General features: G+C 43.3%; 1 protein-coding gene across 1 annotated transcript; it reads right to left on the reverse strand.

The window, feature by feature from the left end:
• Positions 1 to 965: 965 nt before the first annotated feature.
• LOC119966137 (zinc finger protein 706) lies at positions 966 to 25,779 on the reverse strand. The gene is made up of 4 exons (XM_038797408.1): positions 25,636 to 25,779; positions 17,870 to 18,018; positions 7,659 to 7,778; positions 966 to 2,345 (listed from the first exon to the last, which is right to left on the reverse strand). The coding sequence occupies exons 2-3, from the start codon at positions 17,999 to 18,001 to the stop codon at positions 7,683 to 7,685; spliced, it is 228 nt and encodes a 75-aa protein (XP_038653336.1). The 5' UTR covers positions 18,002 to 18,018; positions 25,636 to 25,779; the 3' UTR covers positions 966 to 2,345; positions 7,659 to 7,682.
• Positions 25,780 to 27,755: the final 1,976 nt, after the last annotated feature.

Raw genomic sequence — 27,755 nt, forward strand, 5'->3', positions numbered from 1 at the left:
TCACTTTTCCTAAATTTCTATTGTTACGAGATTTTAGAACGTAGTTGATCTTTTTTTCTTATTTTGGTGATTAAGGACAAGTATTAAACAGGGGATGGTGTTGGAAAAGGAGAGAAATATAAATTGCTCTATGGGTGGTGGGGGAGAAGAGAAGTGAAAGAAAACAACCCAAACTTCAGCATTTAGCAATTCACATAGTCATCATTCCGATTTGAACTATTCCTTGACAATTTATAATGGGCCCACTTAGCGGAAATCTTTAGTTCAGTATTTTAAGGTGGCCCAAGTCATGCTTTCAGCTTTGCTCGGATTCTATTTTTGGTGCACAATTAATTATTGGAAGAGTATTACTTCTTCACCAATAAAGAGCAAATTAAGTTGTTCAATCCATTTTTGCCTTGCTCTAAATATCTTGCACAACTTAATTTAGTACTAGCTCAATTTATTTCAAGAAACATTTCACTGACAATTTAATGGTTGTGAAGTGTTTGGAATGGTCAAATAACAATTTTGCTGAAAACATTTGTAAAGATCTCACCATTTGCTGGAATTATACAGTATTCCCCGCTAGAAGCGTTCTAGATTCAGTGTAATTAAAACAGTTCTTCTCATCGATACTTATATTTTCCCTATATCTTAAGAAAACACTGCAAAATACTGAATTTATTTGCTTGCTTTCAGTCAATTCAGTCTTTGCATTGGATTTATCTTCTACTTAAAAGTAGATATTTTAAACAGGTTTCTTCCTTGATATCCTGGAAGACAATACTCAAAATGTGTGGTTGACTAACTTCTCACCTGCACACCAAGAAAATAAATGATTTTACTTAAACTGACATCCACACTGAAAACCACACCTAAACAGCAGAAATATTTTCACCTGCACGTGTTATGTATTTATAAGAGTTCGCTCTGTTCCATTCAATCCAAAGCATTTATAAGAAACGCAGTGTTAGACTACACTATGCAGTTTACAGTACAGGTTCACTTTAATCCAGAAAGGTTATTGATGAAAATAAAGTGCTACATTTTGTAGGAAACAATACATTACATCGGCAGGAATACTAAACTCAGTAGAGCATCAAGAGGAATAAGGAATGCTGAGCCATTCCATTTACAAGAAAATGTGCTTCTGATATTTATTAAAGAAATTACAATGAGCTCCAGATAAATCACAAAACACAGCATGTGTATGACTTTGCAAGGTTGCTACAAACAAAGACTTAAAATCACAGCCAAAGGATAGAACTAGGTGAAATACACAACCTATTGCAACCCCAGTTACTGTGATTTCAAATAGGAATTTTCTTAAGTCAATTTCAGAATTAGCTTCCCATTACATTTGAGAAACCCCTTTTAGACTTTAAAAAACATGACTAGTTTAAGACACATTACTACCAATCTGTGAGCTTTGCAATGTTAACTCTACAATTGTTAGCTACAAAGCAACAGTTTGAAAACAGTCAGCAATGCTCAGACACACCTGCTTATTAGCATTTATGCATCTGGAAACCATCTCTCCACATGTATTTTAAACTGTTTGGGATAATTTGCAATAGAAAAATCATGGAGCTCAGATGAAATCTGTTATTTTCAGGTAATCAAGCACTTCATAAAATAAGTGGTTTTTAAAACGAGAGAAGTGGTTGAGTTTTGCAATCATCTGGAAGCATCCACTTTATGGCCAGTGAGAAAGGCCCTATTGTCATCTTCAGAATTCTTCATTGTTTGATTGCAATTATCATTAAAGTTAAGATTGCAACAGGGAAACAATTTATCTTTAATATATTGCAACAACCCTTCTACAAAGAAGGTGCTGAACACAAGCTGTACAATGGGTACTTATCCTAATGTGGACGACTGGCCTGCGCTTAGCAAGGTCAAGATATTTTATTTGTGATAGGCCAATGCACCAACCTAACCAGACTTGTAAAAGCAAGACAACATTCACTGATAGGAGGTTCCTGCAAAACCAATGCAACGATAAGCCACAGATGATATGCTTCCACATTATAGTTTTGCAATAGTCTCCAACAGTACAGGTATCACAATGATGCCAGTGCTTAAAAATAGTGAATGGAAGAGATAAGCAAATATTAGTACTGGTCTCACGAGGACAGTACCACTTTCTCACTCAGCTCACTTGAAGAATTGGCAGCTTTGTAATGTTTGAAAAGAAAAATGTTCACTCCAATGCTCCCTTGTCCCCAAAACATTAAAGGAATAAACATTGATAGTTCAGTAGTAATAAGTAGAAAGTGAAATGGTTGAAGAATCAAATATTCTTAAGCTTTTCCAGGCCTTGTGTAGTTGGTTCAGTGCATCATGTCAGCAGAATTCCAAGTCTGAAAGTAATCAAAATAAAAGTTAGAAAGAATGACGTAAGACCAAACTCTCACCAACCACCAGCAAACATCTACAAAATCTAACTTTTCATTATTTGTTTATTTAAATAATGCAAAGTCACCAAGCCAAGCAGTTTTCTCCAGTCCTGCTGTGTTGAGTGCAGATAGACCTCTGCAGAGTCTGTGGATTGAATATTGTGATGTGGTGCATAGTTTGCTCTCTCCCACAGGCACAGCCACTAATGCCCCATCTGTGGAGGTTGGCCAAGCAGGGCCCATGGCTGGTCCTGAACCTACTGATGGTGGACCAGTTGTTCCTTGGAAGGTTGAAACCAGGCAGCTCTTGGTTGGGTTTGAAACCAGGTACTCGTCTGTCGTGTCCAATTTTATAAATGCAATTTCATAAAATTTACATCAGTAACAGCATGGACTACTGTTCTGTGCTCTAGTCAAATAAGCATTAATTGCTCAACTTGAATTTCTTTCGGTCACAGTGGTGAATGGTACTTTTTCACCGGTTAGTCTATTTGTCTGTAAACAGTAGGTCTTAAATTATAATGGACTGATTTCAACAGAACTTGATCAAATAGGGTATTGTCCAAGGAACAGATTAGTTTTTGGCAAAGATGCAGATCTGGACACTGGAATCAATCAAAGTCAATTCACCCCATCTCAGTATAGGCTGTTTGATTGATTTAGAATGTTGATTGCTTTAAGAATGCTGATTGTTTGAAGATTGTGGATTGTCTCGGCGGCTGTGATAGAATTTGTCACAGCTTCCCGCTGTCAAAATGTGGAAGCCTTTTCTTAGCACTGCAGCCTCATGGCTTCAGGTTCGAGGTTTCAGGTTCCATCCCGACTCTGGGTCACTGTCCATATGGAGTTTGCACATTCTTCCCGTGTTTGCGTGGGTTTCACCCCCAAAACCCAAAGATGTGCAGGGTAGGTGGACTGGTCACGCTAAATTACCCCTTAAAAAAAAAAGCCTTTTCTCAGTTTAGTTACAGAACTTCAAACAGCCAGGGAAAAACCGGGAGAGCTTTGTAATAATGTTAACAGTAAGGTGGAGGTATCACTCTAGCGAGTATCATCTCCACATGTGGAGGATGTTAACACCCCAAACTAATTTTTCTAGCAATGTGAAATGTGGATTACAGTAACTGTTTATCTATATAATGAACCCAGATGTGCAGGGTAGGTGGATTGGCAACGCTAAACTGCCCTTAATTGAAAATTAAAGAATTGGGTACTCTTTTTAAAATATCTATATAGCGAACCCAGAATTAGCTAGCAAAAATATTCAATCCGGTTACATCAACTGCAGCGAAATATGTTGATAAGTTAGACAGACCTTCCAATTAAATAATAGGAATGCGCCACATGAATCAACGGGGAAATAGGTTAGATGGAAAGGATAATGTTCAGGTGCCAGGTTAAAGTGGGGAAACTAACATCTCCAAGACACAGCCGAATTTAGCACGAGTACAAATGACTCAGCATGAACAGAATTCATGATAGAAACTTTCAACATTTCCCAATTTTCAAATCAATACCGTCAAATAACAATTTTCTCACATTCATGGTGATTACATCATGCTGATGCCACACCTGGTGAAAAAAAATGAAAATGAAAAGAAAATGAAAATCGCTTATTGTCACAAGTAGGCTTCAATGAAGTTACTGTGAAAAGCCCCTAGTCGCCACATTCCGGCGCCTGTTCGGGGAGGCTAGTACGGGAATTGAACTGGGCTGCTGGCCTGCCTGGGTCTGCTTTAAAAGCCAGCGATTTAGCCCAGTGTGCTAAACCAGCAGCCCCTTGGTATACTATGTACAGTATTTGTCTCCTTTTTAAGGAATATAAATGCAGGTCAGAGATGGTTTACTAAAACTAATGGTAGGAATGGGCAGATCTTATAAAAGATTGGACAGGCTAGGCTTGCATCCACTGGATTGAAGACTAAGAGGCGACTTGATTGAAACATACAAGATCCTCAGGGGTATTAACAGAGTGGATATATTCAGGATGTTTCCCCATGCATGAGAAATCAGAACTAGAGGTCACGGTTTACAAATAAGGGGTCACCCATTTAAGACTGATGGGAAGATCAAAGGGTATGGCATCTTTGAAATTCCTTTCCTCAAGACAGTGGAAGCAAGAATCCTCAAATGTTTTCAAGGCACAGATAGTTGGATTCTGGATTACCCAGGGTGGGCAGGAGATTAGTCATATCAGCCATGATCTTATCGAATGGCAGAGCAGGCTCAAAGGGCTGAGTGGTCTATTCCGAGTTCCTATGTTTGCATCAATCAGCCTCACAGTAAGCACATCTGCTGAAGCGATTCACGCGGAGGGGAGAGATTTAAGCAGCCTTGGGCTTCAAATGTCTACAAGATTCAGACCCCTGGCAAATTGCAAACCGTCATATGCAGGTGCGTCCACTATGTTGAAGACGGATGTTACGGAAGAGAACTTGTAGAATGCAATACCTTAAGCTGTGTTGAAAAAGCCTGTTATATGTAGAGTTTGATGAAAGAAATAAGCACTTTCACTTACACCTGTGCAATGGAATAGGATTCACATTCATGGTATTGTTCAGAAGGATCATGAATATTGTGACAGGTTGCATTGCATGGGTTCGATCATGTTAATCAATAGTTTGTCTTACTGCAACAGTTTCACTGCCTCCCATCCTGAAGGTTCCTGTACATTTCCCCTAGTTGTCACAGAATGGGTCACCATACCCCGGTGTTTAATTCTTGGCCCCCATATAATCCTAATCTAGTTGTCACACAGCAACATTTGCAGGGTTATTTATGTATGATGAAAGTCTCCCATCAGTTACATGACCATTAAGAGCTGCCCCATTGCTGATTCAATGCCAAACTGCAGATGAGCCAGACAGAATAACCGAAGGCTAGAAGAGAGCTGGGATACTGTTGAAACCTCAAGCTAGAAAACCACACCCTATTATTCCATCCAATGAAAGTTCACCAAGCAAAAAGATGAACTCCATTTCTCTTCAGAGACACCAGATCTGCCAAATACCTCAACATTTGTTTTTATTTGGTCTGTTCCTGTTCGTTAGCAACTTCAATAGTCTGTTTCATCCTTTGAGCTTTAAACCTCACTTTATGGAGACCTCCGATTTCAACCTTCATTTCCACTTCACTTATTAAAACAGTACATCCAGGCATCTCTTCAAAGTTTTATTCTATACAACAAGCTCATCCTAAACTTCACTTGCATCCTAGCTTGTATTCTGCCTTGCTTACCCATCACTCCTGTTTTAGCGAGTATCCCCAGCACACAAAATCTTCACCTGCAAATTTCTCCAGGTGCAAAAGCAACCAGCCTCATTCAGCCCTGAACTGGTTTACATACCAATATTCCAATTGCAGCATACTACGTTCCCCGCCTCTCATGTCAAAGCCAGTGAATCTGTCATGCTTAATTAATCTATCCTCAACTTTAAAAAAAAAATCAATTTCAGTAATCTCCTCTAATTCCACCTTTCTCAATGATTACTGTTTCTCATACCTGATGAAGCAGCCTGGGATGATGTGCTGCGATGAAGCTGCAATAAGGACAAGTAGTCTAACAAACAACAGGTTTAATATGCAGGTTTACTATGCAGTCAGGTTGGATGATGTTGCAAACTGGACCTAAGCAACTCTGTTAGAAGTCAATCGATCAAAAGCGCAGGAGTATTCCAGTGGCATGGATATTATCTTAAATAGTTAGGAGATTATTAAGCAGGGTGATGGCTTTAAGCAGACATAGCTGACCAAAAGAAAAGTGTTACACAGCCCCATTTTTCAGTTCCTTTGTCAGCTGGTTTTGCAGATGCTGAGCACAGGTGACCTCGATACTCAGTTTGGGCTCTTAAGTCAGAGGGTTGGTGCAGACTTGCTGGGCCGAATGGCCTCCTTTAGCATTGTAGGGATTCTATGATTTGTATTCACATTTCCTGATAAGAGCAAGTTCAGCATTAAAAAAAAATCTTTAATGAAGTACTTGCAAAACGTCAACATGGTAAACTAGACATTTCCCACCCAACCCCTTCTGTACATCCCTTAACCATATTGCACCTCCCCCCCCCCCCCCACACTTCAGAATGCTGCTTCTACTGACATTTTAATTTTCCCCGAGAAAGTCGACGAACAGCTGCCACCTCCGAAAGAACCCTAGCATTGACCCCCTCAAGGCAAACTTTATTTTCTCCAGCTTCAGAAACCCAGCCATGTCACTGACCCAAGTCTCCACACTCGGGGGCTTCGAGTCCCTCCACATTAAAAGGATCCGACTCCAGGCTACCAGGGACGCAAAGGCCAAAACGTCTTTCACTCCCTGAACTCCCAGGTCTTCTCACACTCCAAAGATCACCATCTCTGGACATTGTCTTGGCAAACCCCTGCCAAAACCCTCTGATCTTCGGGCAAGCCCAAAACATGTGGACATGGTTTGCTGAGCTTCCCGCACACTTCGCACATCTATCTTCTACCCCAAAAAAATTGCTCATCCTCACCGCTGTCATGTGTGCCCGGTGCACCACTTCAAACTGTATTAGACTGAGCCTGGCACATGAGGAGGAATTAAACCTGCTTAGGGCGTCCGCCCACAGACCCGCCTCTAACTCCCCACCTAGCTCCTCCTCCCACTTGCCCTTCAGTTCCTCCACCTCCAACAACCGATAGATATCCGACACTTTCCCCTCCCCATCCCAGATATCAGACACTACTCTGTCCTGTATCCCCCGTGGCGGCAACAGCGGGAAAGCCAACACCTGTTTCCTCAGAAAGTCCCGCACTTGCAGATATCTGAAACCATTCCCCGGCGGCAACTTGAACTTGTCCTCCTTCAGCACCTTCAGACTAGGAAAACTTAGTCTATGAATAGATCTCCCATCCCAGCGTTCATTTTTAACATTAAATTTTACAACAATGTATTTCTCAGCCAGAGAAAAAAGGAGAAAAACCTCTGATAGTAGAACAGTTTTTGATTAGAGCAGCAATATCTAGAAGTTAAACAGATGTTTAAAGTTAGAATCAATACGTTGTTTTATGTTTTGATTATTTCTAACTTTCATATAAAATAGTCACCAAAATTAAAATTAACAACCAAAGACTTGGGTCTCAATTATTTATGACTCAAAATCATAAACAACTGCAATTGCACAAGTTCTTGAAAGTGCAATTCGTCAGATCATTCAGAAAAATGAGAAAAGTCATGGAATTGTCAGCTCTGAATTTTTAAAGTTTTGATTTTTCTTGTTGAACCTACTTAAAGATAGAACTTTTTAAAAAAATTCTCACCCAAATCCATGTTTTGTTTTCTTTTTATGCCTGTACATCAACCAATTCAGGAGGCAAAGGAGATTTGGGGTGTTTACTCTCAAAATGTTGTTTGAAAGTTTTAGGATCTGGCATCTGTGTCTGAAATAAAAGAAGATTATATCATAGCGATGAAATATAATTATCTCAGTGCCTGGTTACTTAAAAACACAAGAATCTGAGAATTACCCAATGGCTCCCTGCATTGTACAATTTAAACATCGGGCTCAAACTGTGTTGTTGATCTGAGCCAGGGTGATAGAATAGGTGCAACAATCTTTAAACTTAAATGTGTGCTGGAATTAAAGGCAAGTGAAAGTTGAAAGATATACGCAATCATGGTTCAAAGCTGCAATTTTAATCCATTTCGATACTTATATTACGGTTCCACACTATGGGGGCATCGTTCATAACCTTGTACAATGTCAGTTCCAAATGCAAACTAACAAACAAGTGGCTGGCTTTTTAAAAAACAAATCAATTTAGGGCAGCACAGTGGTTAGCACTGCTGCCTCACGGCACCAAAGTCCCAGGTTCAATCCCGGCTCTGGGTCACTGTCCGTGTGGCATTTTCATATTCTTCCCGTGTTTGCGTGGGTTTCTCCCCCACAACCCAAAGATGTGCAGGGTAGGTGGATTGGCCACACTAAATTGCCCCCTAATTGGAAAAAATGAATTGGGTACTCTAAATTTATTTATTTTTTAAAATAAATTTAGAGTACCCAATACTTTTTTCCCCCCAATTAAGGGGCAATTTAGTGTGGCCAATTCACCTACTCTGCATATCTTTTTGGGTTGTGGGGGGGGGCGAGACCCATGCAGACATACGGAGAAATTGCAAACTCCACATGGTCAGTGACTTAGGGCTGGGATCAAACCGATCTTTGGCGGCGTGATGCAGTAGTGCTAATCATTGCCACTGTGCCGCCCCTTGCTGGCTGGCTATTTAACTTCCAGAAGCACCACAGAAGATTCAGTGTTCTACGTCCTAGATTCAAACCTTCCCTCCAAAGGCATAGCATCAACTTTCAGGAACATAAACTTTGGCTGCTTTTGCCCCTGATGAACCCACTGAAACCAATTCCAACTCTTTTTTAATATAAATTGAGTAGCCAATTCATTTTTTTTTCCCAATTAAGGGGTAATTTAGCATGTTCAATCCACCTACCGTGAACATCTTTGGGTTGTGGGGGCGAAACCCACGCAGACACACGGAAAATGTGCAAACTCCACACGTACAGTGACCCAGAGGCAGGATGAAACCTGGGATCTTGGCACCGTGAGACTGCAGTGGTAACCACTGCGCCATGTTGCCCACCAATTCCAACTCTTGCTGTGTCCCTCTTCGTGATCACTTAACTTGGTATGGACGGAGATATACGTTGTGCAGTCATGTTTATTCCTAGTTGGACCAATGTCACTTGCCAGATCACATGACACACTGATGACTTCATCGGCCATTTGTTTGGACAAACAGGGAGTATCTTTACAGCCTGTGGAGTAAATACTTCCCAATAAAGGTCTTGTGTACCACCTTGGTCTGCAAGCCTATCTCTTAAAAATAGCACAAAACTGGCAACGAGGTGGTCAGAACCATACTGGCAGACACCCGAAAAACAGTCTATCCATACCCAAAAATTCGACAAGGATTAAGGTAAAAACCTTGCTACACCAAAGCTGGAAACTGAGCGGTGCTAAATATTGGTAGCAGCCATTGACAAAACCAAAATGTATACGCATTTTGGAGGGAACATGCTTTGCTCAGAAAGATATGGAACAGTACAGGGAGCACTCAGTGCCATGTGTCCTGAGGTGTTTCAAAACTTGGAAGGAAACAGGTGGAGTTCAGGTATACTTTGTAAAAAAACTAGGTCATGTTAAATATATGTTGTTGCAAACTGTGCTTCCATAATCCCTTTCCACAGTAAAAAAGGCACGATTATCTGGTGTCGTGGGACCGTACGAGGGCACCAAGTGGTGGAGCGCTTAAATATTAAATTATTTTGTACAAGCGAATAAAATTGTGGCAGGTCCAACTTTCCCCGAGTGCTATAGTGGCAAAACCTTAAATCTTCTGCAACGTCTTCTGCAGCAGAGAAACCAGATGGAGATATTGCAGAGCCAATTCTCACCTAAACTTCAGGCTCCATAAACTTCAACAGCGTGCATTAATTACACAATTCGTACCTACTTTGAATTAGCTGAATACTGCGAATTTGGATGTATTGATCAATACCATTAGAGACAGATTAGTGTGGATTAAGTGAAGCTATCCAAAAAGGCCGTTAACCTAAACCTAAAGAAGGCTTTAGAAGTCACAATCTCTATGGAATTAGCAGCTAAGGAAGACCAACAATTAAGTTCAAGCATTAAAATCCAAAACTGTTGGCAGAGAGCTGAACACAAACACTGGTTTGAAATTGCCACTGATGTGCAAGAGGAGGGCATGCAGAGGCAAAATGCAGGAATTGTGGACACACTGAACAGACATGGAGAACTAACAAGTTCTAACAAACTATAAAAACAAAAACAAAGCATATCTAATGGAAAACCAGGGAAGGCAAAAGATCCACGTGATACAAACAGGATCAAAGTCAGTTAGGTGACAGGAACTGTTGTTGAAATGTACTGGCCATTGCAGGCACAAAGTGTTACTTGGTCACTCCTTTACTGGACAGACAACAGGTGAAGATAGTGGGCGGGGTGTAGCATATGCCACTTTCTTGTGGTGCACTTGACAAAGGAAGGTTCAGACGTGGAGATAACTTCAACACGTTTATTAAACTATGTACACTTCTATTACTCGGGTTCGACACTACTGTTAATCCTTCTATAGCTACTCAGACTGACTAACCAGTCTGCTACAATCCACTTGGTGGGAATGATATTGAATCAACCCTGTGTCTCTACTCACTGACTGTCTCCACTGGAAAGAGGCAGATCATGTGTGTAGTGTCCTTTATATATGGGTTGGTGTAATGCCCTCCTGTGGTCATGTCACCTGTGTGTGTATGTGTATCGTGAATGCCCATTGGTCATGTCCTATCTAACTGATCTATTGGTTGAGTGTCTGTGTATCATGTCTCTGGTGCTCCTCTAGTGTCTATCTAGTCTATGTGTATTTACATTAACTCCTTGTGTATTTACAGTGATGCACATGTTTGCACATTTGAGAGGACTGAAGGCGGACGTGGTAATGCTGCAGGAGACGTACCTTAGAGTAGCTGACCAGATTAGGTTACGGAAAGGTTGGGTCGGATAGGTTTTTCACTCGGGACTGGACTGGAAGACTAGAGGGGTCGCGATCCTGATCAACAAGCGAGTGGTGTTTGAGGCTGGAAGAATAGTTTCGGACGCGGGAGGCTGATACATTATGGTCAGTGGGAAATTGTCAGTGGGAAATTGGGAGGGGTTGCAGGTGGTACTAGTAAATGTATACATGCCAAACTGGGACAATGTGGAGTTTATAAAGACGATGCTGGGGAAGATACTGGACCTGGATTCACATCTGGTCATGGGAGGGGACTTCAATACAGTTATTGACCCTGGTTTAGACTGGTCAAGCTCGAAAACAGGCAGAATGCCAGCAATGGCAAAGGAACAAAAGGGTTCATGGAGCAGATGGGGGGGGGGGGGGGGGGGGGGAGAAGGAGAAGGAGAAAGCGAGAGAGAGACCCATGGAGATTTGGCCAGCCAAGAGTAAAGGAGTTCTCCTTCTACTCACATGTGCATAAAGTGTACTCCCGGATCGATTTCTTTATTCCGAGTGGGGCTCTACTGACTGGGGTGGTGGACACGTGGTACTCGGCGATCATCATCTCAGACCATGCCCTGCATTGGGTTGACCTACAGGTTAGTAAAGACAGTAATCAGCCCCCCCATTGGACTTTAGAGGTGGGGCTTTTAGCAGACGAGGTGATGTGCGGGTGGCTGAGGAAATGTATTCAGAATTACCTGGAGGTCAACGACACGGGGGAAATTTCGGATGCGGTGGTCTGGGAGGCATTGAAGGTAGTGGTTAGGGGGGAGCTGATCTCGATATGGGCCCACAGGGAGAAGGTAGACAGGGCAGAGACAGACCGACTGGTAAAGGAGATACTACAGGTTGATAGGAGGTATGCGGAGACCCCAGAGGCAGGGCTTTTAAGGGAATGGCAGAGGCTACAGGCGGAGTTCGACTTGTTAACCACAGGGAGGGCGGTAGAGCAGCTGAGAGGCGGGGGTGGAGAATTCATGAGCATGGAGAGAAGGCCTGCAAAATGCTTGCACGGCAGCTTATAAAGAGGGAGGCAGCCAGGGAGATAGGGAAAGTAAAGGATGGAGATGAAAACCTGGTGGGAGACTCAGCAGGGGTGAATAAGGTGTTTAAGGAGTTTTACAGTAGGCTGTATGGGTCGGAACCCCCACCTGGGCCAGAGGGGATGAGGCACTTCCTAGGGGGGCTGAATTTCCTGAAGGTGGAAGGGGAGCTGGTAGAAGGGCTGGGGGCCCCAATCGGGATCAAAGAGATAGCGGAGGGGCTGAAGGCCATGCAGTTCGGTAAGCCCTGGGGCCGGATGGGCACCCAGCGGAGTTCTATAAAGTGTTCGCTGGGATATTGGGGCCACTGTGGATGAGGACATTTAATGAGGCAAGGGAGAGAGGAGTGCTGCCCCAGACGATGTCACAGGCCACGATCTCGCTGATTCTGAAGCGCGATAAGGATCCGGAGCTGTGTGGGTCCTACAGGCCGATATCCCTATTGAATGTGGACGCCAAACTGTTGGCCAAAACATTGTCCTCTAGGCTTGAAGACTGTGCTCCGGGCGTGATTGGGGAGGACCAGACGGGGTTCGTTAAGGGAAGGCAGTTGGTGTCCAATGTAAGGTTTCTAAATGCAATCATGATGCCCCCAGAAGGTAGGGAGGTGGAGGTAGTGGTCGCAATGGACGCAGAGAAGGCTTTTGATCGAGAAGAATGGGAATATCTGTGGGAGGTACTGAGACAGTTCGGATTTGAGCGGGGCTTTATTGACTGGGTCAGGTTGCTGTATCAGATTCCTGTGGTGAGCATACAGACGAATAGGACGACAGACTATTTTAGGCTACCCCGGGGGACGAGACAGGGATGCCTCCTCTCCCCACTGTTGTTCGCGCTGGCTATAGAGCCGCTGGCAATTGTGCTGAGAGCCTCAAGGAGCTGGAAGGGGTTGGTCCGGGGGGGGAGAGACGGGACGACAGACAGAGTCTCACTTTACGCAGCGACCTGCTCCTGTATGTATTGGACCCAGTAGAAGGAATCATGAGGATTCTGGGGGAATTTGGCCAGTTTTCAGGGTACAAACTAAATATGGCGATCCAGGCAAAGTGACAGGAGAGACGACTGGGGGAACTGCCGTTCAGAGTGGTAGGGGGAGGTTTTAGGTATATAGGCATCCAAGTGGTGCAGGAATGGGAACGGTTGCACAAACTTAATCTGGCCCGTCTGGTGAACCAAACGAAGGACGATTTTTGGAGGCGGCGCTTCTGCCGTTCCCGCCAGCATGGTACTCCACCAGCCCTGTGGTAGTGGCAGCCCTGAGAGTCTGGGGGCAATGGAGGAAGCATGTGGGAGCATCGGTCTGGTCTCCAATCTGTAATAATCACCGGAATGCCCCGGGAAGGATGGACGGGGGATTTCAGAGATGGCAGGAATTGAGAGGATGGGGGGTATGTTTGTAGAAGGGAGCTTTCCTAGCTTGAAGGAGCTTAAGAGAAATTTGGATTGGCGAGGGGAAACAAATTTAGGTACCTGCAGGTGGGACTTCCTACGAAGACTGGTCTCAACCTTCCTGCGCCTACCATCAAGGGAGATTTAGGATAGGGTAAGTTTCCAGAGTGTGGGTGGGAGAAGGGAAGGTTTCTGACATCTATAAGGAGCTCATGGGGTCAGAGGACACACAGACTGAGGAGCTGAAGCACATGTGGGAGGAGGAGAGATAGAGGATGGTCTCTGGGTGGAGGCGTTGAGTAGAGTCAATGTGTTCACAACATGCGCCAGGCTCAGCCTGATACAGTTCAAGGTCGTTCACCGGGCTCACATGACAGTGGCCCGAATGAGCAGGTTCTTTGGGGTAGAAGACAGGTGTGCAAGGGGCCAGCGAACCATGTCCCCATGTTTTGGACATGCCCAAAGCTCAAGGGATTCTGGCAGGGGTTTGCAGACGTCATGTCCATGGTGTTAAAAACAAGGGTGGCACCGAGTCCGGAGGTGGCGATTTTCAGGGTGTCGGAAGATCCAGGAATCCAGGAGGAGAAAGAGGCAGACGTTCTGGCCTTTGCTTCCCTGGTGGCCCGAACACGGATATTATTAGCTTAGAGGGACTCAAAGCCCCTGAAGTCTGAGACCTGGCTATCGGACACGGCTAGCTTTCTCTGTTTGGAGAAAATCAAATTCGCCTTGAGGGGGTCACTGTTAGGGTTCGCCCGGAGGTGGCAACCGTCCGTCAACTTCTTTGCAGAAAATTAAATGTTAGCAGAGAGGGGGGGGGGGGGGGGGGGGGGGTTTAGTTTACAGTAGGGGGTTAATAAAGGTGGGACCTGTAAGGGAGGAAGCAGGTTTTTTGCACTATGTTTATAGACTTTTTATTTTGTTGTTGTAAAACCAAAAATACCTCAATAAAATATTTACTAAAACAAAAAATAGGTGAAAATAGTGATGAACAGTGGCACGGCTGTTTCATTGGTACCAGAAACTGTTTGCCAAGAGAAACTAGGATACATCGCCTTATAACCAGGGAAGTAGTGCCATTAAGAGGGGCCAGATTGATACAAATGTGCAGCTACACAAACAGACCGCAGACTTGCACCTGCATGTTGTTAAGAGTTAACTATTCACCTCGAATGGTGAGAATCTGGCTCGAGAGAGTGAGAGAATCAACTACACTAGGCCAAGGCGAATCTGGTTATTGTCCGAAGCAGGTCTACCGAAGATGTTGAAGAAACATGCTACAGTCTTTAACGGAGAGCTGGGAAGCATGAAAGGGGTTTCAGTCAAGCTAGAGGTTATGGATGTTTAAGGACTACTAGGTCAGTGCCGTAAGCCACCAGGCCCAAGCCATGAGACAGAATTAGAGAGGCTGGTCAAGACAGGGGTCCTGTTAATGCAACTGATTGGACCACGGCAATAGTACCCGTCAGTCAACGTCAATCCAGTACTGCGTACAAAGCAGCACCCTCCGCCTTTGAGGATTTATTTGCTGGGTTGGCTGGACGCCAGCATTTCAGAGTTAACCTTAGTCAAGTTCATCTCTAGATACACAACAATTTGGTTTTATTGCTTTGAAAATATTTTATTGAAGTATTTGTAATTTTCACAGTTTAATACATTAGCATTTCATAAACAACCGCACAGGCCAACACACGCAAAACACCTAAATGAACAAAAAACAGAAAACGTCCCCTAACAATATTTGATCATCGTGACACACAAAGGGCTATTCAGATATAAACAACATCTATTTGGCATCACGTCCACACCTGCATTGTTCCAGTGTACCATGCTCCAATGTGCCATGGATCAAATTGTAAGCGGACCGGAAAGAGTCCAGTACTGCTCAGACAATATCTTGGTTATTGGAAAGAAAGAAGAGCTACAGCCCAGAGGCTAGAAGATAGGGACAAGGAGAGTGACACCATCCAGGTACCAGAATTCTTCAAATCTATTAAAAACCAGGGGAATGTCACAGATACAAAAGGACTGCACAAATCTCCTTCAAAAATAAAGGACATAATGGAAGCACCTCAAAAAAAAATCAACTTTGATTATTTTGGGGCTCATTAAAACTTTTAAAGAAGATTTGTCCCATATCTAGCAACTACTCTCATGCCTTTAAACAAATTGTCTCCAAACAGGAAATGGGTGGATCAGTGCAAGAAGGCACTAAGTCAGAAGTCCTGACACTCTTTGATCCAAAGTTACCACTGCAACTGGCTTGCGACGCATCAACTTATGGGGTGGGAGCAGTGGGTTCTCAATGCTCAATGGCAAAGAGAAGCCAACTGCATTTGCATCAAGATCTTTCAACATAATGGTAATGAACTAAGAAAGCTCGCGGCATAATTTTCAGAACCAATTTTACCAATATCTACACGGACAGAAATGGACCATCACTACTATACTGGGGCCACACACATGTTCCATCTCCAGCAGCAAGCCAGACGCAGAGATGCGTTGATGTTGTTATCACTTACACACAAAATATTGTCAATCAAATTTCCATGGAAATTGATAACACTCCTTTGTAACTGCAGGGCAAGTTAAGCAGCATACCAAAATAATAGACTACGGTCATGGACCTGGTGGCAAAACAGCAAGAGCAAAACCAGTGTTGAAGCAATATTACTGGAAGACCAACTACCTATACAAGCTGGTTGTTTCTTCTGGGGAATGATGGTAATCACCACCACTGTTAAGGGCGAGGGCACATGTCCTACACCAACTTCATGAAGGTCAGTGTGTGATAGTAAGGATGAGGGAGATAACCAGAAGCTATTTTTGGTGACCAGGGCTCGTTAGCACGTGTGCTTTTGCAAAGGTTTGAAACCTGCCACCACAAGCACTATTGCACTCATGGGAAAAGCCAGAAGTGGAAAGAGTTCATGAGATCATGCCAGACCATTTGAAGGACAAATGTCTCTCATTGTGGTCATCGTGCACTCAAAATGGCCCACAGTTACCATCTTGCAGACTGCATCTTTGGAGGAAACAAAAGACTGCGTGTGAATTTAAGATTCCGTCACCCTGGACCATTTAGTGACAATGGGTCACAGTTCATTTTGCAAGAATTCACGAATTATCTAAAGAACAGTGTCCAACACATTTGATCCCCTCATTATCCTGTCACAAATGGACTGCTGAAAGGTTTGTTCAAACATTGCAGCATTGATTGAAAGCAAGTCACAAGGATCATTGTCTTCACAATTAAGCCAATTCCTCATGACGACGGGAATACAACACATTTGACAACCCAAGGTTTACCAGCATTACCCATGGTAAAACATCAGTTATGAGCAGCATTTGATTTGCTGAAGCTAAGACAAGAGAAATTGTTGAAAGGAAACAGCAAAGTCAGGTTTTATGACAGAAACAGAAAATAGAAGGGAGAAGGTCATTCGGCCCTTCAAGCCTGCCCTGCCACTCATTATGGCCATAGCTGACAATCAAATTCAATACCCTAATACCACTCCCTCAATGTTTTTTTCCAGAAAAATCAGGTAGTATTGGCAAAGAACTATACCACCAGTGAGAAGTGGATACCTGTCATTGATCCTTTTCTGCCAGGACATTCTCCTACACTTTTCAAATTCTGGATGTAGTGTGAAGTGTACACATTGACCAACTTTTAATTGTAAGAGACACAGTTAACTAAGAGTCCTCAACAAACTGTGAAGTGAAGACCTAAACATTCCTGAACCTGAATGCCAGAAACTGCAGACAGCATCCCAGTTGAGGATACTTGAACACCAAGTCAACCTGAAAATACAACATCAATTCCGGTTGAGCCAACCAGAGACAATGTCCAAACCACACCAAATATATGAAAACTTAGATGCCAGAGGTTCACCAACAAAGACACAAATCAATGTTCTCCAAAATGTCTAACTTATTGACTGCTTATTAATTGTTCATATTGCAAATTGTTAACTTTATATTGTGTTTCATTGCAGGAACCTCGAATGAAAAGGGGAAGGAGGAAAGTGTTCATGTTTGTTTCTAGTTGGAACAAGGTCACTTTAAGAGTCTGATAACATGACATATTAATGATGGCATCGGTCATTTTCATGGCAAATGGACAGTTCACCTATACAGCCTGTTGAGTGATGTTCACTCTTGTTTATTTGTACCTCCGTGGTCTGCAAGCCTATTCCTTTAAAAACAGTGTAACAGAGGTCTTTCTCATCTGTATGGCTCAGCAATGCAGTGCATTAATCATCTGTGCCATTAATGAAGATCTTGTTATTACCATTGGCAAAATAGAAATGCAAGTTATCAAATAGACAACATGAAAGAAATTTATCCAGCCAGTGGAAATACCGTGATTAACTCGCTCTTGAAATTAGTCTGTAATCTCAGCCTCAATATTTAAAATATCCGATACAAGTTGATCTAAGCAGCACAAATGGTACTTCCAAAAGACATTAAGCAGTATTGCTTTGATGGCCTATTTCTTTTACCTTACAGACTGGACATGTGTGCACAAGTGCTGCTTTCGCTGCTGCCTTTTGATCAGATCCTCCCTTTTTCTTTTCAGCTTGCCTCTTGGCATTCTTCTGTTGGGCTTGTATTTTCTGCTGTCCACGAGCCATGATGAAACTCAGGAAATCTAGCAAAGAAAAAAGTTTCAGTTACTATACTTGATAATGAAAGCCACCACAGGTAATATAGAAGCAAACTGTCATACGAAAACAACTGCATCAATTATGAAGCTCTCAATTGAGCAAAAAACATTTGCGAAAACGTAAAACAAATCATTAGAGTGGAGTCCCAGCAGCTGAGTGCCAAATGGGAAAGAAATGAAAAGGGCAAATTAATCACTGCAGAAAGGAAAACATGTATCGAATATCTTGTACCGTTCTGCAGACTAATTCAAATTTGAAGGAAAAAAAGTTTAGTGCATATTGCTTAGACAAAAATGAAAATCAGGGTGAATACAAAGCAGCAGCAAATTACCTATGGGACGACCGACAATCAACACTATGCACCTTTTTTTGTCAATCAAGTTTAGTTGCGCTTGCCATTGTGCAAATCACTCAGCAACTCGGTGTAAAAGACACACAAATTGAGAATTTTCCACAAGTCGCTGGAGAATTGCCATTAACTATTAATAAGAGTAGCTTGACCGAGTGCATGAGGGTGCTGCAATTATGTATTAATTGTCAAATAAAATCACCGAGAAAGTTAGGGCCACAAGTACCCCTTTGGTGAGGATAGATTCAGCCTGCAATTCCAATTAATCTCTAGTCCAAAACTGGAACAAGTTAAACTGAACAGTTTGTACAATCAGAATCATCCAGAAAAGAAAATGTAGATTTACAAATGTATGGCAAGATACCATTAGAGGGACTCATGGCAAATGTCAAAGATATGGGCAGCAATGATTAGCACTGCTGCCTCACGCATCAGGGACCCAGGTCCAATTCCAGCCTTGGGTGACTGTGGAGTTTGCACATTCTCCCAGTGTCTGCATGGGTTTCCTCCAGGTGCCCCAGTTTCCTACCACAATCCAACTATGTGCAGGTTAGGTGGGTTAACAGGATAAGGCAGAGGAGTGGACCTGGGTGGGGTGCTCTTTCAAAGGGTTAATGCAGATTCAATGGGCTGCATGGCCTCCTTCTGCACTGTAGGAATTCTATGGCAAACGTAATCCATGGATAGAGAAATGTTTACAGGATAGAGCAGTGACAAAAATTGCATTTACATAGCACCATTAAAGTAATAAATCGTTGTAGGATTTGATCACAGTCCCCGGGTCACCGTCCGTGAGGAGTTTGCACATTCTCCCCATGTCTGGTGGTTCTCACCCCCACAACCTAAAGATGTGCAGGATAGGTGGATTGGCCACTTAATTGGAAAAATTGTAAAAGGAAAAAGGGGTAAGCAGAAGGGCAGAGCATAGAGAGGAAACTCCTTGACAGCTCTATGCACAGCAACCAACAATGGTGCAATCAAACTGGAGAGGCACAAGAGCCAGAACTGGAGGAATGCAATATCAAAAGAGCTGTAGGGCCAGTGATTATAGATAGAGTGGATGAAGACTTGAAAATAAGGATGCAAATATTAGATTTAAGGCAGGTGAATGAATAGAACTTGGGGTGAGTTAGGACATGGGCAGAGCTTTAGAGGCAACACGATGGCACTGCTGCGTCCCAGCATCAGGTCAGGGACCCATGTTCAATGCCAACCTTGGGTGTCTTGTGTGGAGTTTGCACGTTCTCCCTGTGTCTGCGTGGGTTTCCTCCGGATGCTCCAATTTCCTCCCGCAATCTAAAGATGTGCAGGTTGGGTAGATTGGATATTCTAAATTGTCCCTTAGTGTCCAAAAGGTTAGGCAGGATAACAGGAGTGGGCCTGGGTGGGGTGCTCTTTCAGAGGGTCGATGCAGGCTCAATGGGCCAAATGGCCTCCTTCTGCACTATAGGGATTCTGCTATTGCACGGAGGGTGGAACGTGGGAGGCAAACCAAGAGTATGTTAATCAAGTCTAGATGAAACAAAAGCACTGACAGTTTTACCAGACAAAATGAGGCAGGGTAGTCAGAGCTGGAAATAGGGATTCTTAGTAATGACATGTCAGTAGCTCATCCCTGTGTCAAATATACCAAGATTGTGAGCAGTCTGGTTCATCAGACTATTGCCAGAGACAAGTCAGTAGCTAGGGAGCAGAGTCTGCGGCAGGCACAGAAATGGCAGTTTTGATCTTCCCAAAATTTTATTAAAGGTAATATCTGCTAATTCAGTACTGTAACAACACAGTCTACAATTTGGAAGTACTGGAAGTCAATAGTGCGATAGAGCTGGGTGCCAGTGTACATGTGGAAACTTGAGGTTTTCAGATTATTGCCATGAGGTAGCCTGTAGATGAGAAATGAGGGACCACAGATAGATCCTTGAGGGACACTGGAGATAACTGCAAGAGTATGAAGAGAAGCCACTGCAAGTGAGTACCTGGTTACAATTAAATAAATGAACATCCCTGCCATTTGGACAACAGAACAGGAGGAGGATTATCTGTTCAACTTTGTCAAAAGCTGTTAATAGGAAGAGAACAATGAGTGCCTTCAATCAAATAGGATGTCATTTGAGACTTCATATGAGCTACTTGTGCATGCAACAAATTAAGGAAATTTCTCAGGGCGCTATTAACTCGAAAAATTAAGATTGATGAAGAACCTCAATTTGATAAAATTGGGGACGTAATGAAGGTCAACCATTCAGCCCCTCATGTCTATTTCGCAGTCAATGAAAATTCATAGAGTCCCTACAGTGCAGAAGAGGGCCATTCGGCCCATAAAGTCCACACCGACCCTCTGTAAGAACACCTTACCTAGACCCACTTCCACAACCCTACTTAAACGGCACTATCCCAGTAGTCCCACCTAACCTGCACATCTTTGGACTGTGGGAGGAAATCAGAGCACGCAGAGGAAGCCCATGCAGACACAGGGAGAACGTGCAAACTCCACAGTCACCCAAGGCCGTAATCGAACCCAGGTGCCTGGGTGAGGCAGCAGTGCCAGCCATGTGCTGCTCCGCATTGTTGCCATTGCCTAAGTTATTTACAAATCCCGCTATTTAAGATAGAATAGCAGGGTGACCTTGATGGGCAGATACACACGTTAATTTAAAGCCGGTAGTGCAAGTAGATAAGAGCACAAAGAAAAATAATAACCTTGGGTCTTGCTCACAAGAACATAAATTAAACCACAACTAGAGTAAATAGTTGTCTGCAGCTTAACAAAAGCAACCAGGATTGTTAATTTAGTATGAAGGGATAAAAGGGGAGACTCTCTCAAGCCAGTGACTTTAAAAGGCATAAATTATAAAGAGCAGCTTTAGATTACATGCATTGAAGGATAACCAAGTACTTAAAAACAAACAAACCCTGGTCCCTGCAAACTAATGCTCCATTTCCAACCACACTTTCTCCCAAATTCCTTAAACCTGTCGTCACTTTCCAATGATCACTACCTGACAGATGAGCCCAGCAGTGACAGAGCCACTTTCTCCGAACCAGCCAAGTGAAATCCAGATAAAGGCCTTATCCATTTGCACAGTGCCTGTCGCCCCGTGTTAAGTATAGGTTAATGTAGCTGAAAGGTGCAGTTTAACTCATAGTAGACATTGTGTTTGCATGTTGAGATAACTCTTGTATATGTAAATAAACAAACCATCTTTTGAACTAACTACTGGTTGTGTGGTCATTTGATTGATACAAGGGAAGGCTTATGGTTCACTATGATAAATAGAAATACCCACAGTATTGGCGATGCTGCGGGGACCAAAACAGAGCAACACTTGTCACAGAACCAAAACAGCTAGTCCCAAATGATATCCTACATTACTATGATGACTATATTCTTTCATTCCTCTCACCCGGTCTGCAGCCTTGAGTCACAAGTAACCTCACCACCCTCTTTCAATATCTCCACTCCAGGTGGCAGGACTACACTCACCTAGTTCCATTCAGTTATTCAATCATAGCTAGCAAATCAGTTTGATGGGATTCTCTTCCACTGCTGCATAGTTCTCTGATGTGTCTCAACGCTGGGTCACCACTTGGCTCTCTACATCCAAAAGTTCAGTTCCCACAAGTTCACTGATGGCATAGCTCTGCTCTATCATCACTTTTCAATCCTTCCACTGTCTCCAAATTGTTAGACTATTTGTCGGACTCCAGTAAGAGTAGAAATTTCCTCCAACTAAATATTGGGAACCATGCCACAATTATGCTCCCTAGCATCAAATCAGTCCTTCTCCCTGGCTACGCAAGACTGAGACATTCACAGCCTTGCTGTCATATCTGACCATGAGCTCCCAACCAAACATCAACAGAATAATCAAGATGTTCCATTTCCAGTCCCATAACCGTTGCCAACTCCACACTGCCTCAGGTTTATTACTGTAATGCAAATCAATGCCGTACCTCCAAGCTTGACTATTTAATTAAATCACTCATCTGCCGATTACATTCTACCCTCTATAAACTTAACAATGCCAAACTCTGCTGCTGCTGTCATAGCTTGCAACCCCCCCCTTCTCACTGACCATACTAACTCCCTGTCAAACAGCAGAATTTAAAAATTCTGATCCTAGTTTTCAAATTCTCAACCTCATCATCTCTAATCTCCTTCAGCTGCACAGCCCTCGAGATTTCTGTACTCCTCCAATTCCGTTCTCTTGAACACAGGTTTTAATCACTCCACCAGTGGCTTTAATTAGCAAGGCCCCAAGCTCCAGAATTCCCACCATCAACCTCTCTACTCCTCAAAGACTGGTTTGATAACATTCCGCTTGGGACATTATACCACATTAACGACAGTACATAAATCTATTTTATCAACTTGGAAAGCTACATAGTTACTTTAATAACAGGATTATTAAAGGGAATAGTGCAGTGCAAGCAAGAGTGTAGAATTAGGCTAGATGCTTATTAAAGGAAAATCAGCAGGCAAGATGGATGTGATGATGTCAACCCACATAATAAGTTTAACTTGTATGACAGCTCAGGTGAGAAAGTGACATCAAGCTTCAAATACAGAGTCAGGAAATTAAAGATTTTTATTTTGCAGTTACTTGCCATCTGTAATACTGGACATATCAGTTGCCCAATACTAATTTTTCATTTTACCACCTTCAAAGTAACGTTTACTCTGGAGCTGGTTTAGCACAGTGGGGGCTAAACAGCGGGCTTATAATGCAGAACAAGGTCAGCAGCACGGGTTCAATTCCCATACCGGCCTCCCTGAACAGGCACCGGAATGTGGTGACTAGGGGCTTTTCACAGTAACTTCATTGAAGCCTACTTGTGAAAATAAGTGATTATTATCACTACTACTTCTACAAAATTAAGGACTAGGAAATGAAGCCAAAATTTGTGGACAAAAAGGTTTTACATACACATGCTGGAAAACTGGATGAGTGGTAGCACGCTCACCTCCAAAGTCCAAGGGCTCAAGTCTTACTCCAAAGACAAGTCCATAACCCAAAACAAATAGCTCAGGACAGGGAATGCTGTACATTTGTCTTTTGGATGAAACATTTTAGGTTGACATAAAAGATCCCACAGGCAGCATTTATCTTCAGTCAACATTTAAACAAGTAACCTAATCATTAATTTATGTCTGTTGAAGCTTGCACCTCTTTTAATACTTGCATATTATTACAACAGTGATTACACTTCACAAGTAGTTAGGGACATCTTGAGGTCATGCTATGCAAGTCTCACATTCTTTTACTGTCAGTCATATATTTTCCATTGGTTCTTAGAAGAATGGCAACAATACATAACCGTTGAAGACCATTTTATTCCAGTTTGCACCTCGGTTCTTCCAGGTCGCTCAAAGCTTTGAACAATTAATCTAATTTGAAATTGGGATACTCTTTATAAACCGTCCAGAGCTTTTGGTGGATCCTCAGCCGAAACACTGCATTCAGTTCAGAGTACTGTACCACAGGAAGATTATAATGCTGTAAAAAGGAGCAATATGGATTCACCAGATTTATATCTGCCCAAAAGGATTAAATCAAGAGGACGAGTTGCAATTGGTGGCTTGCATTTCTCTGGAGCTTAGGTAACTAAGAGGTGATCTAACTTTGATGCTGAAAGCAAAGAAATGCCAATAGAATAGTTAAGCAAGTCATTTCCAGGTACAAAGAGATAAGCTAAAAATTAGAGTTCAGCTATTCAACAATGATGTAAGAAAACACTTATTGACAGCCGAGCAGAATCTCCAGCTGCAGCGCACCCTTCTTTGATTAACTCAATGCATTCTATGCTCGGTTCGAGCAGTAAACCATCAAACAGCTGAGTGGTGTAATGACAACAATCTCTCCCTCAATGCCAGCAAAACTGAAGAGCTGAATATTGACTTCAGGAAGCAAAATACTGTACACACACCCTGTCTGCATCAACAGGACCGAGGTGGATAAGTTGACAGCTTCAAGTTCCTAGGAGTGCAGGTCGCCAAAAATCTGTCCTGGACCAACCACGTCAACACTATGACCAAGAAAGCGCAACAGCAGCTCTACTTCCTCAGGAAATGCATGTCCACATTGACTCTCACCAACCTTTACAGGTGCACCTTAGAAAGCATCCTATCTGGCTGCATCACAGCCTGGTATGGCAACTCTCAGCCCAAGGCCGCAAGAAACCAGAGTCGTGAACACAGCCCAGTCCATCACACAAACTGCCTCCCATCCATTTACTCTATCTACATCTCCATTGCATGGGGAAAGAGGGCAGCATAATCAAAGACCCATCCCACCCGACTTACTCACTCTTCCAACTTCTTCCATCCAGGAAGTATCTGAGAACTCACACAGATTCAAAAACAACCTCTTCCCCACTGTTACCCGACTCTAAACAACCCACTTATGGACTGACCCGATTAATACTCCTCATGTAGGCTTCACCCGATGCCAGTGTCTATGTATTACGTACCTTGTGTTGCCCTATTACGTCTTTTCTTTTCATGGACTAAATGATCTGTTTGAGCTACAGACAGAGAAATGCTTTTCACTGTACCCAAGTACACGTGACAATAAACAAATACAAATCCAAAAGGGTAGCGGAAATATTGAACTTTCAGCCCCGAAAGGGTGAGAGGTCAATCAAAAATTTCAAACTGATTTACCGAGGGGGGCAAAGGCAAACCGATGAAGCTGCGATACAGATCAGCCGTGGTGGAACAGGCTTGAGGGGCCGAATGGTCATCTCGCCTGTCCATGAAGGCCGTGTAAATCATTCAAGCTTCACGTAGCACACAGCGCAATAGAAGTGCGAGGGGCGGGAAATGGAAATCCGCTGGAAGAAATACAATTGGGGTCACTTCGTGAGGAAGGGTAATACCAGGACCGACATTTATTCTATACGAAGCTTATTTTGTCGCCAGTAGAATCACACCCTTATACCCCCCCCCCCCCCCCCCCCAAGCATCGAACAAAAGGCAAGAACATTATTTCAAAGCCTCGCCAAATGGCGCCAACAGAAGGATCCCAGCTGCAGTTATGGGGGCGAGATTGTTGCCCCTGGATGACCTCAATCCAAAGATAGGCCTCTGCAGTCAGTAGCAAAGCCCCCGGTGAAGCGGTGGTGGCAGTGCGGCCTACCGCCAGCGCTTGGGTGACCGCAAGCTGCGCCACCGCCCGCCCCATACCCAGCGGCCGCACACCGGGACGGCTGCAGAAAGCATCTGGAACCCCACACCAAATGGTAAACTCACCAGGCGGCGCCCACCCGGATCGCAGTGGGAAGAGAGTAACGGCGCAATCAGCAGCCACTCTCCTCCTCGGCTCGGCAGCGACTAGACTGTTGCGTCAGCGGAGGTGACGCCGACACGCACAGCGAGGGTGGAGCCAGCAGGTGAATCACGTGTGGTGAGAGGCGGGGCCAGCAGGAGGGGGGAGATCATGCACGGAGGGGGCGGAGCTGGAAGAATCACGTGATTTGAGCGCTGCAACCACCGCGTCAGAAAGATACAGTTGGGTTTGCAGCCTAATGTTTGTCATATTGCACCCGTGTGATTCTCCAGCTCCCCCCCCCCCCCCCCCCCACTACTTCCTCAGACATTTAAAACTTGCAAAGAATGCATTCGTTTTTAAAATACGATTTGTAAAATTAGTATTTTTAAAACACCAGAAATACCATGCGAAGGATATTTGGCTCACTTAATATACTTGAGCAATTATTCCTCCCGATGCATTAACGGAAACCTGCATTTCAACCAGCCTGTAACTTAGAAAGTACACACCTCACGGAAAGGGGAGAACGCGTGTATTAAAACGATTCATGGGAACGTAGATTTAGCCATTTAGGAGAGCTGATGGAAATGGCCAAAAATCAGTTGAAAATGCGGTTTCAGAACCTGATTAAAGGTGAGAAAAAGAGCTGGGAGAGAGTTCCGAAGAATGGGGTTGTGCCTGATGTGGCTGAAGGTGGAAGTGTCTCATGGAGAATAATGTGTTAGAACCACAGTCAACTAGTGGCAGAGTAATGGGTATTGAGCCTATTGGTAGGATTAAAATTCCAAGATGGTGTTTGTTGTAGCCGCACCCATCCAAGCAAGCAGTGAGTGTTCCATCACTGCTGATTAATGCCTTATAGATTTTGATCCATCAATCCTCAGCTCTCTGAGTACCCAGCTTCTCCCTCATTCTTACAGCATTAATATGGCCGATGTAATTAAGCTTTCAATCAGGAATGATTTCCCCATTGTTAAAACAAAACAGTGTAGAACATGGCAGTGCCAGTTGAAATAGTCATTGTGTTTTAACAGGTATGTGTTTATGTTACATGTCTTATGTCAACCCAAACCTGGTATCTGCCAGGTCCTACTTAAGTCTGGCATTATCAGTTTCAACATCAGATTAATTGCAAATTAAACTGCATACTGAAATCATCAGTGAGTAACAAAGTGAAGGTCATTGATAAAGCTGCATCATCAACAATTACTCTTGCTTACCCCCTTCACTTTGCCTAATAAAACAATCTTGCACAGTCTTTCCCCAACAACTTCACCATGTCCTATAGTTTTTTCCCCTTTTTTCTTTAAAAAAAAATAAATTTAAAGTAACCAATTTTTTTCCCAATTAAGAGGAAATTTAGTGTAGGCAATCCAACTTGCCCGTTGGGCACTGCAGGTGTTGGGCTGCTTTATTGACACCTTTAATTGCACTCTTATTTGATGTTTTTAAGTTTCCGTTGATCCCTTGTTATGTTCGGGCAGCGCTCCTAACAGGCGTGGCCCTTTTTTCTTTGTCCCTAAGTTTGCTTCCTTTCTTCTATTTTGTTGATGGACCTCAAAAGAGTGGCCAATCCACCTACTCTGCATATTTTTGGGTTGTGGGGGTGAAACCCATGCAGATACGGGGAGAATGTGCAAACTCCACATGGACAGTGACCCAGAGCCGGGATTTAACCTGGGTCTTCAGCGCTGTATGCAGAAGTCCTAACCACTGCGCCACCCCCACCATGTTCTATAGTTCTTTCCTATCTTTCTCCATGCCATCTCTGAGCTCATCTTATCCAGGAGAACCATTTTATTTCTGCAAAGTCAGTTGCATCCTCCTTTAACAACTTTCTTCTATTGTCCAACTCAGTGAGACTGGACCACTTTGGATTCCGCTTACCTTTGCAATAATAGCCAGAACGTCTCCAGATTAATTTCCTCTTCCAGCCTCCATGTACCCCCCATGAATTGTCAATTCATTCTGATCTATAAGCTGCCTCTTGGTAAACCCAACTGCAAACATGGGTTCAGCTCTGCCTTTGCAATACCTCTCTCCCTACATTGCCTCTGTTGGTTTGCTGCTTGTCCAATCTCCAGCCTTTGATAAACCATAA

The sequence above is a fragment of the Scyliorhinus canicula genome, chromosome 1 (assembly GCF_902713615.1).
Source record: "Scyliorhinus canicula chromosome 1, sScyCan1.1, whole genome shotgun sequence".
NCBI lineage: Eukaryota > Metazoa > Chordata > Chondrichthyes > Carcharhiniformes > Scyliorhinidae > Scyliorhinus > Scyliorhinus canicula.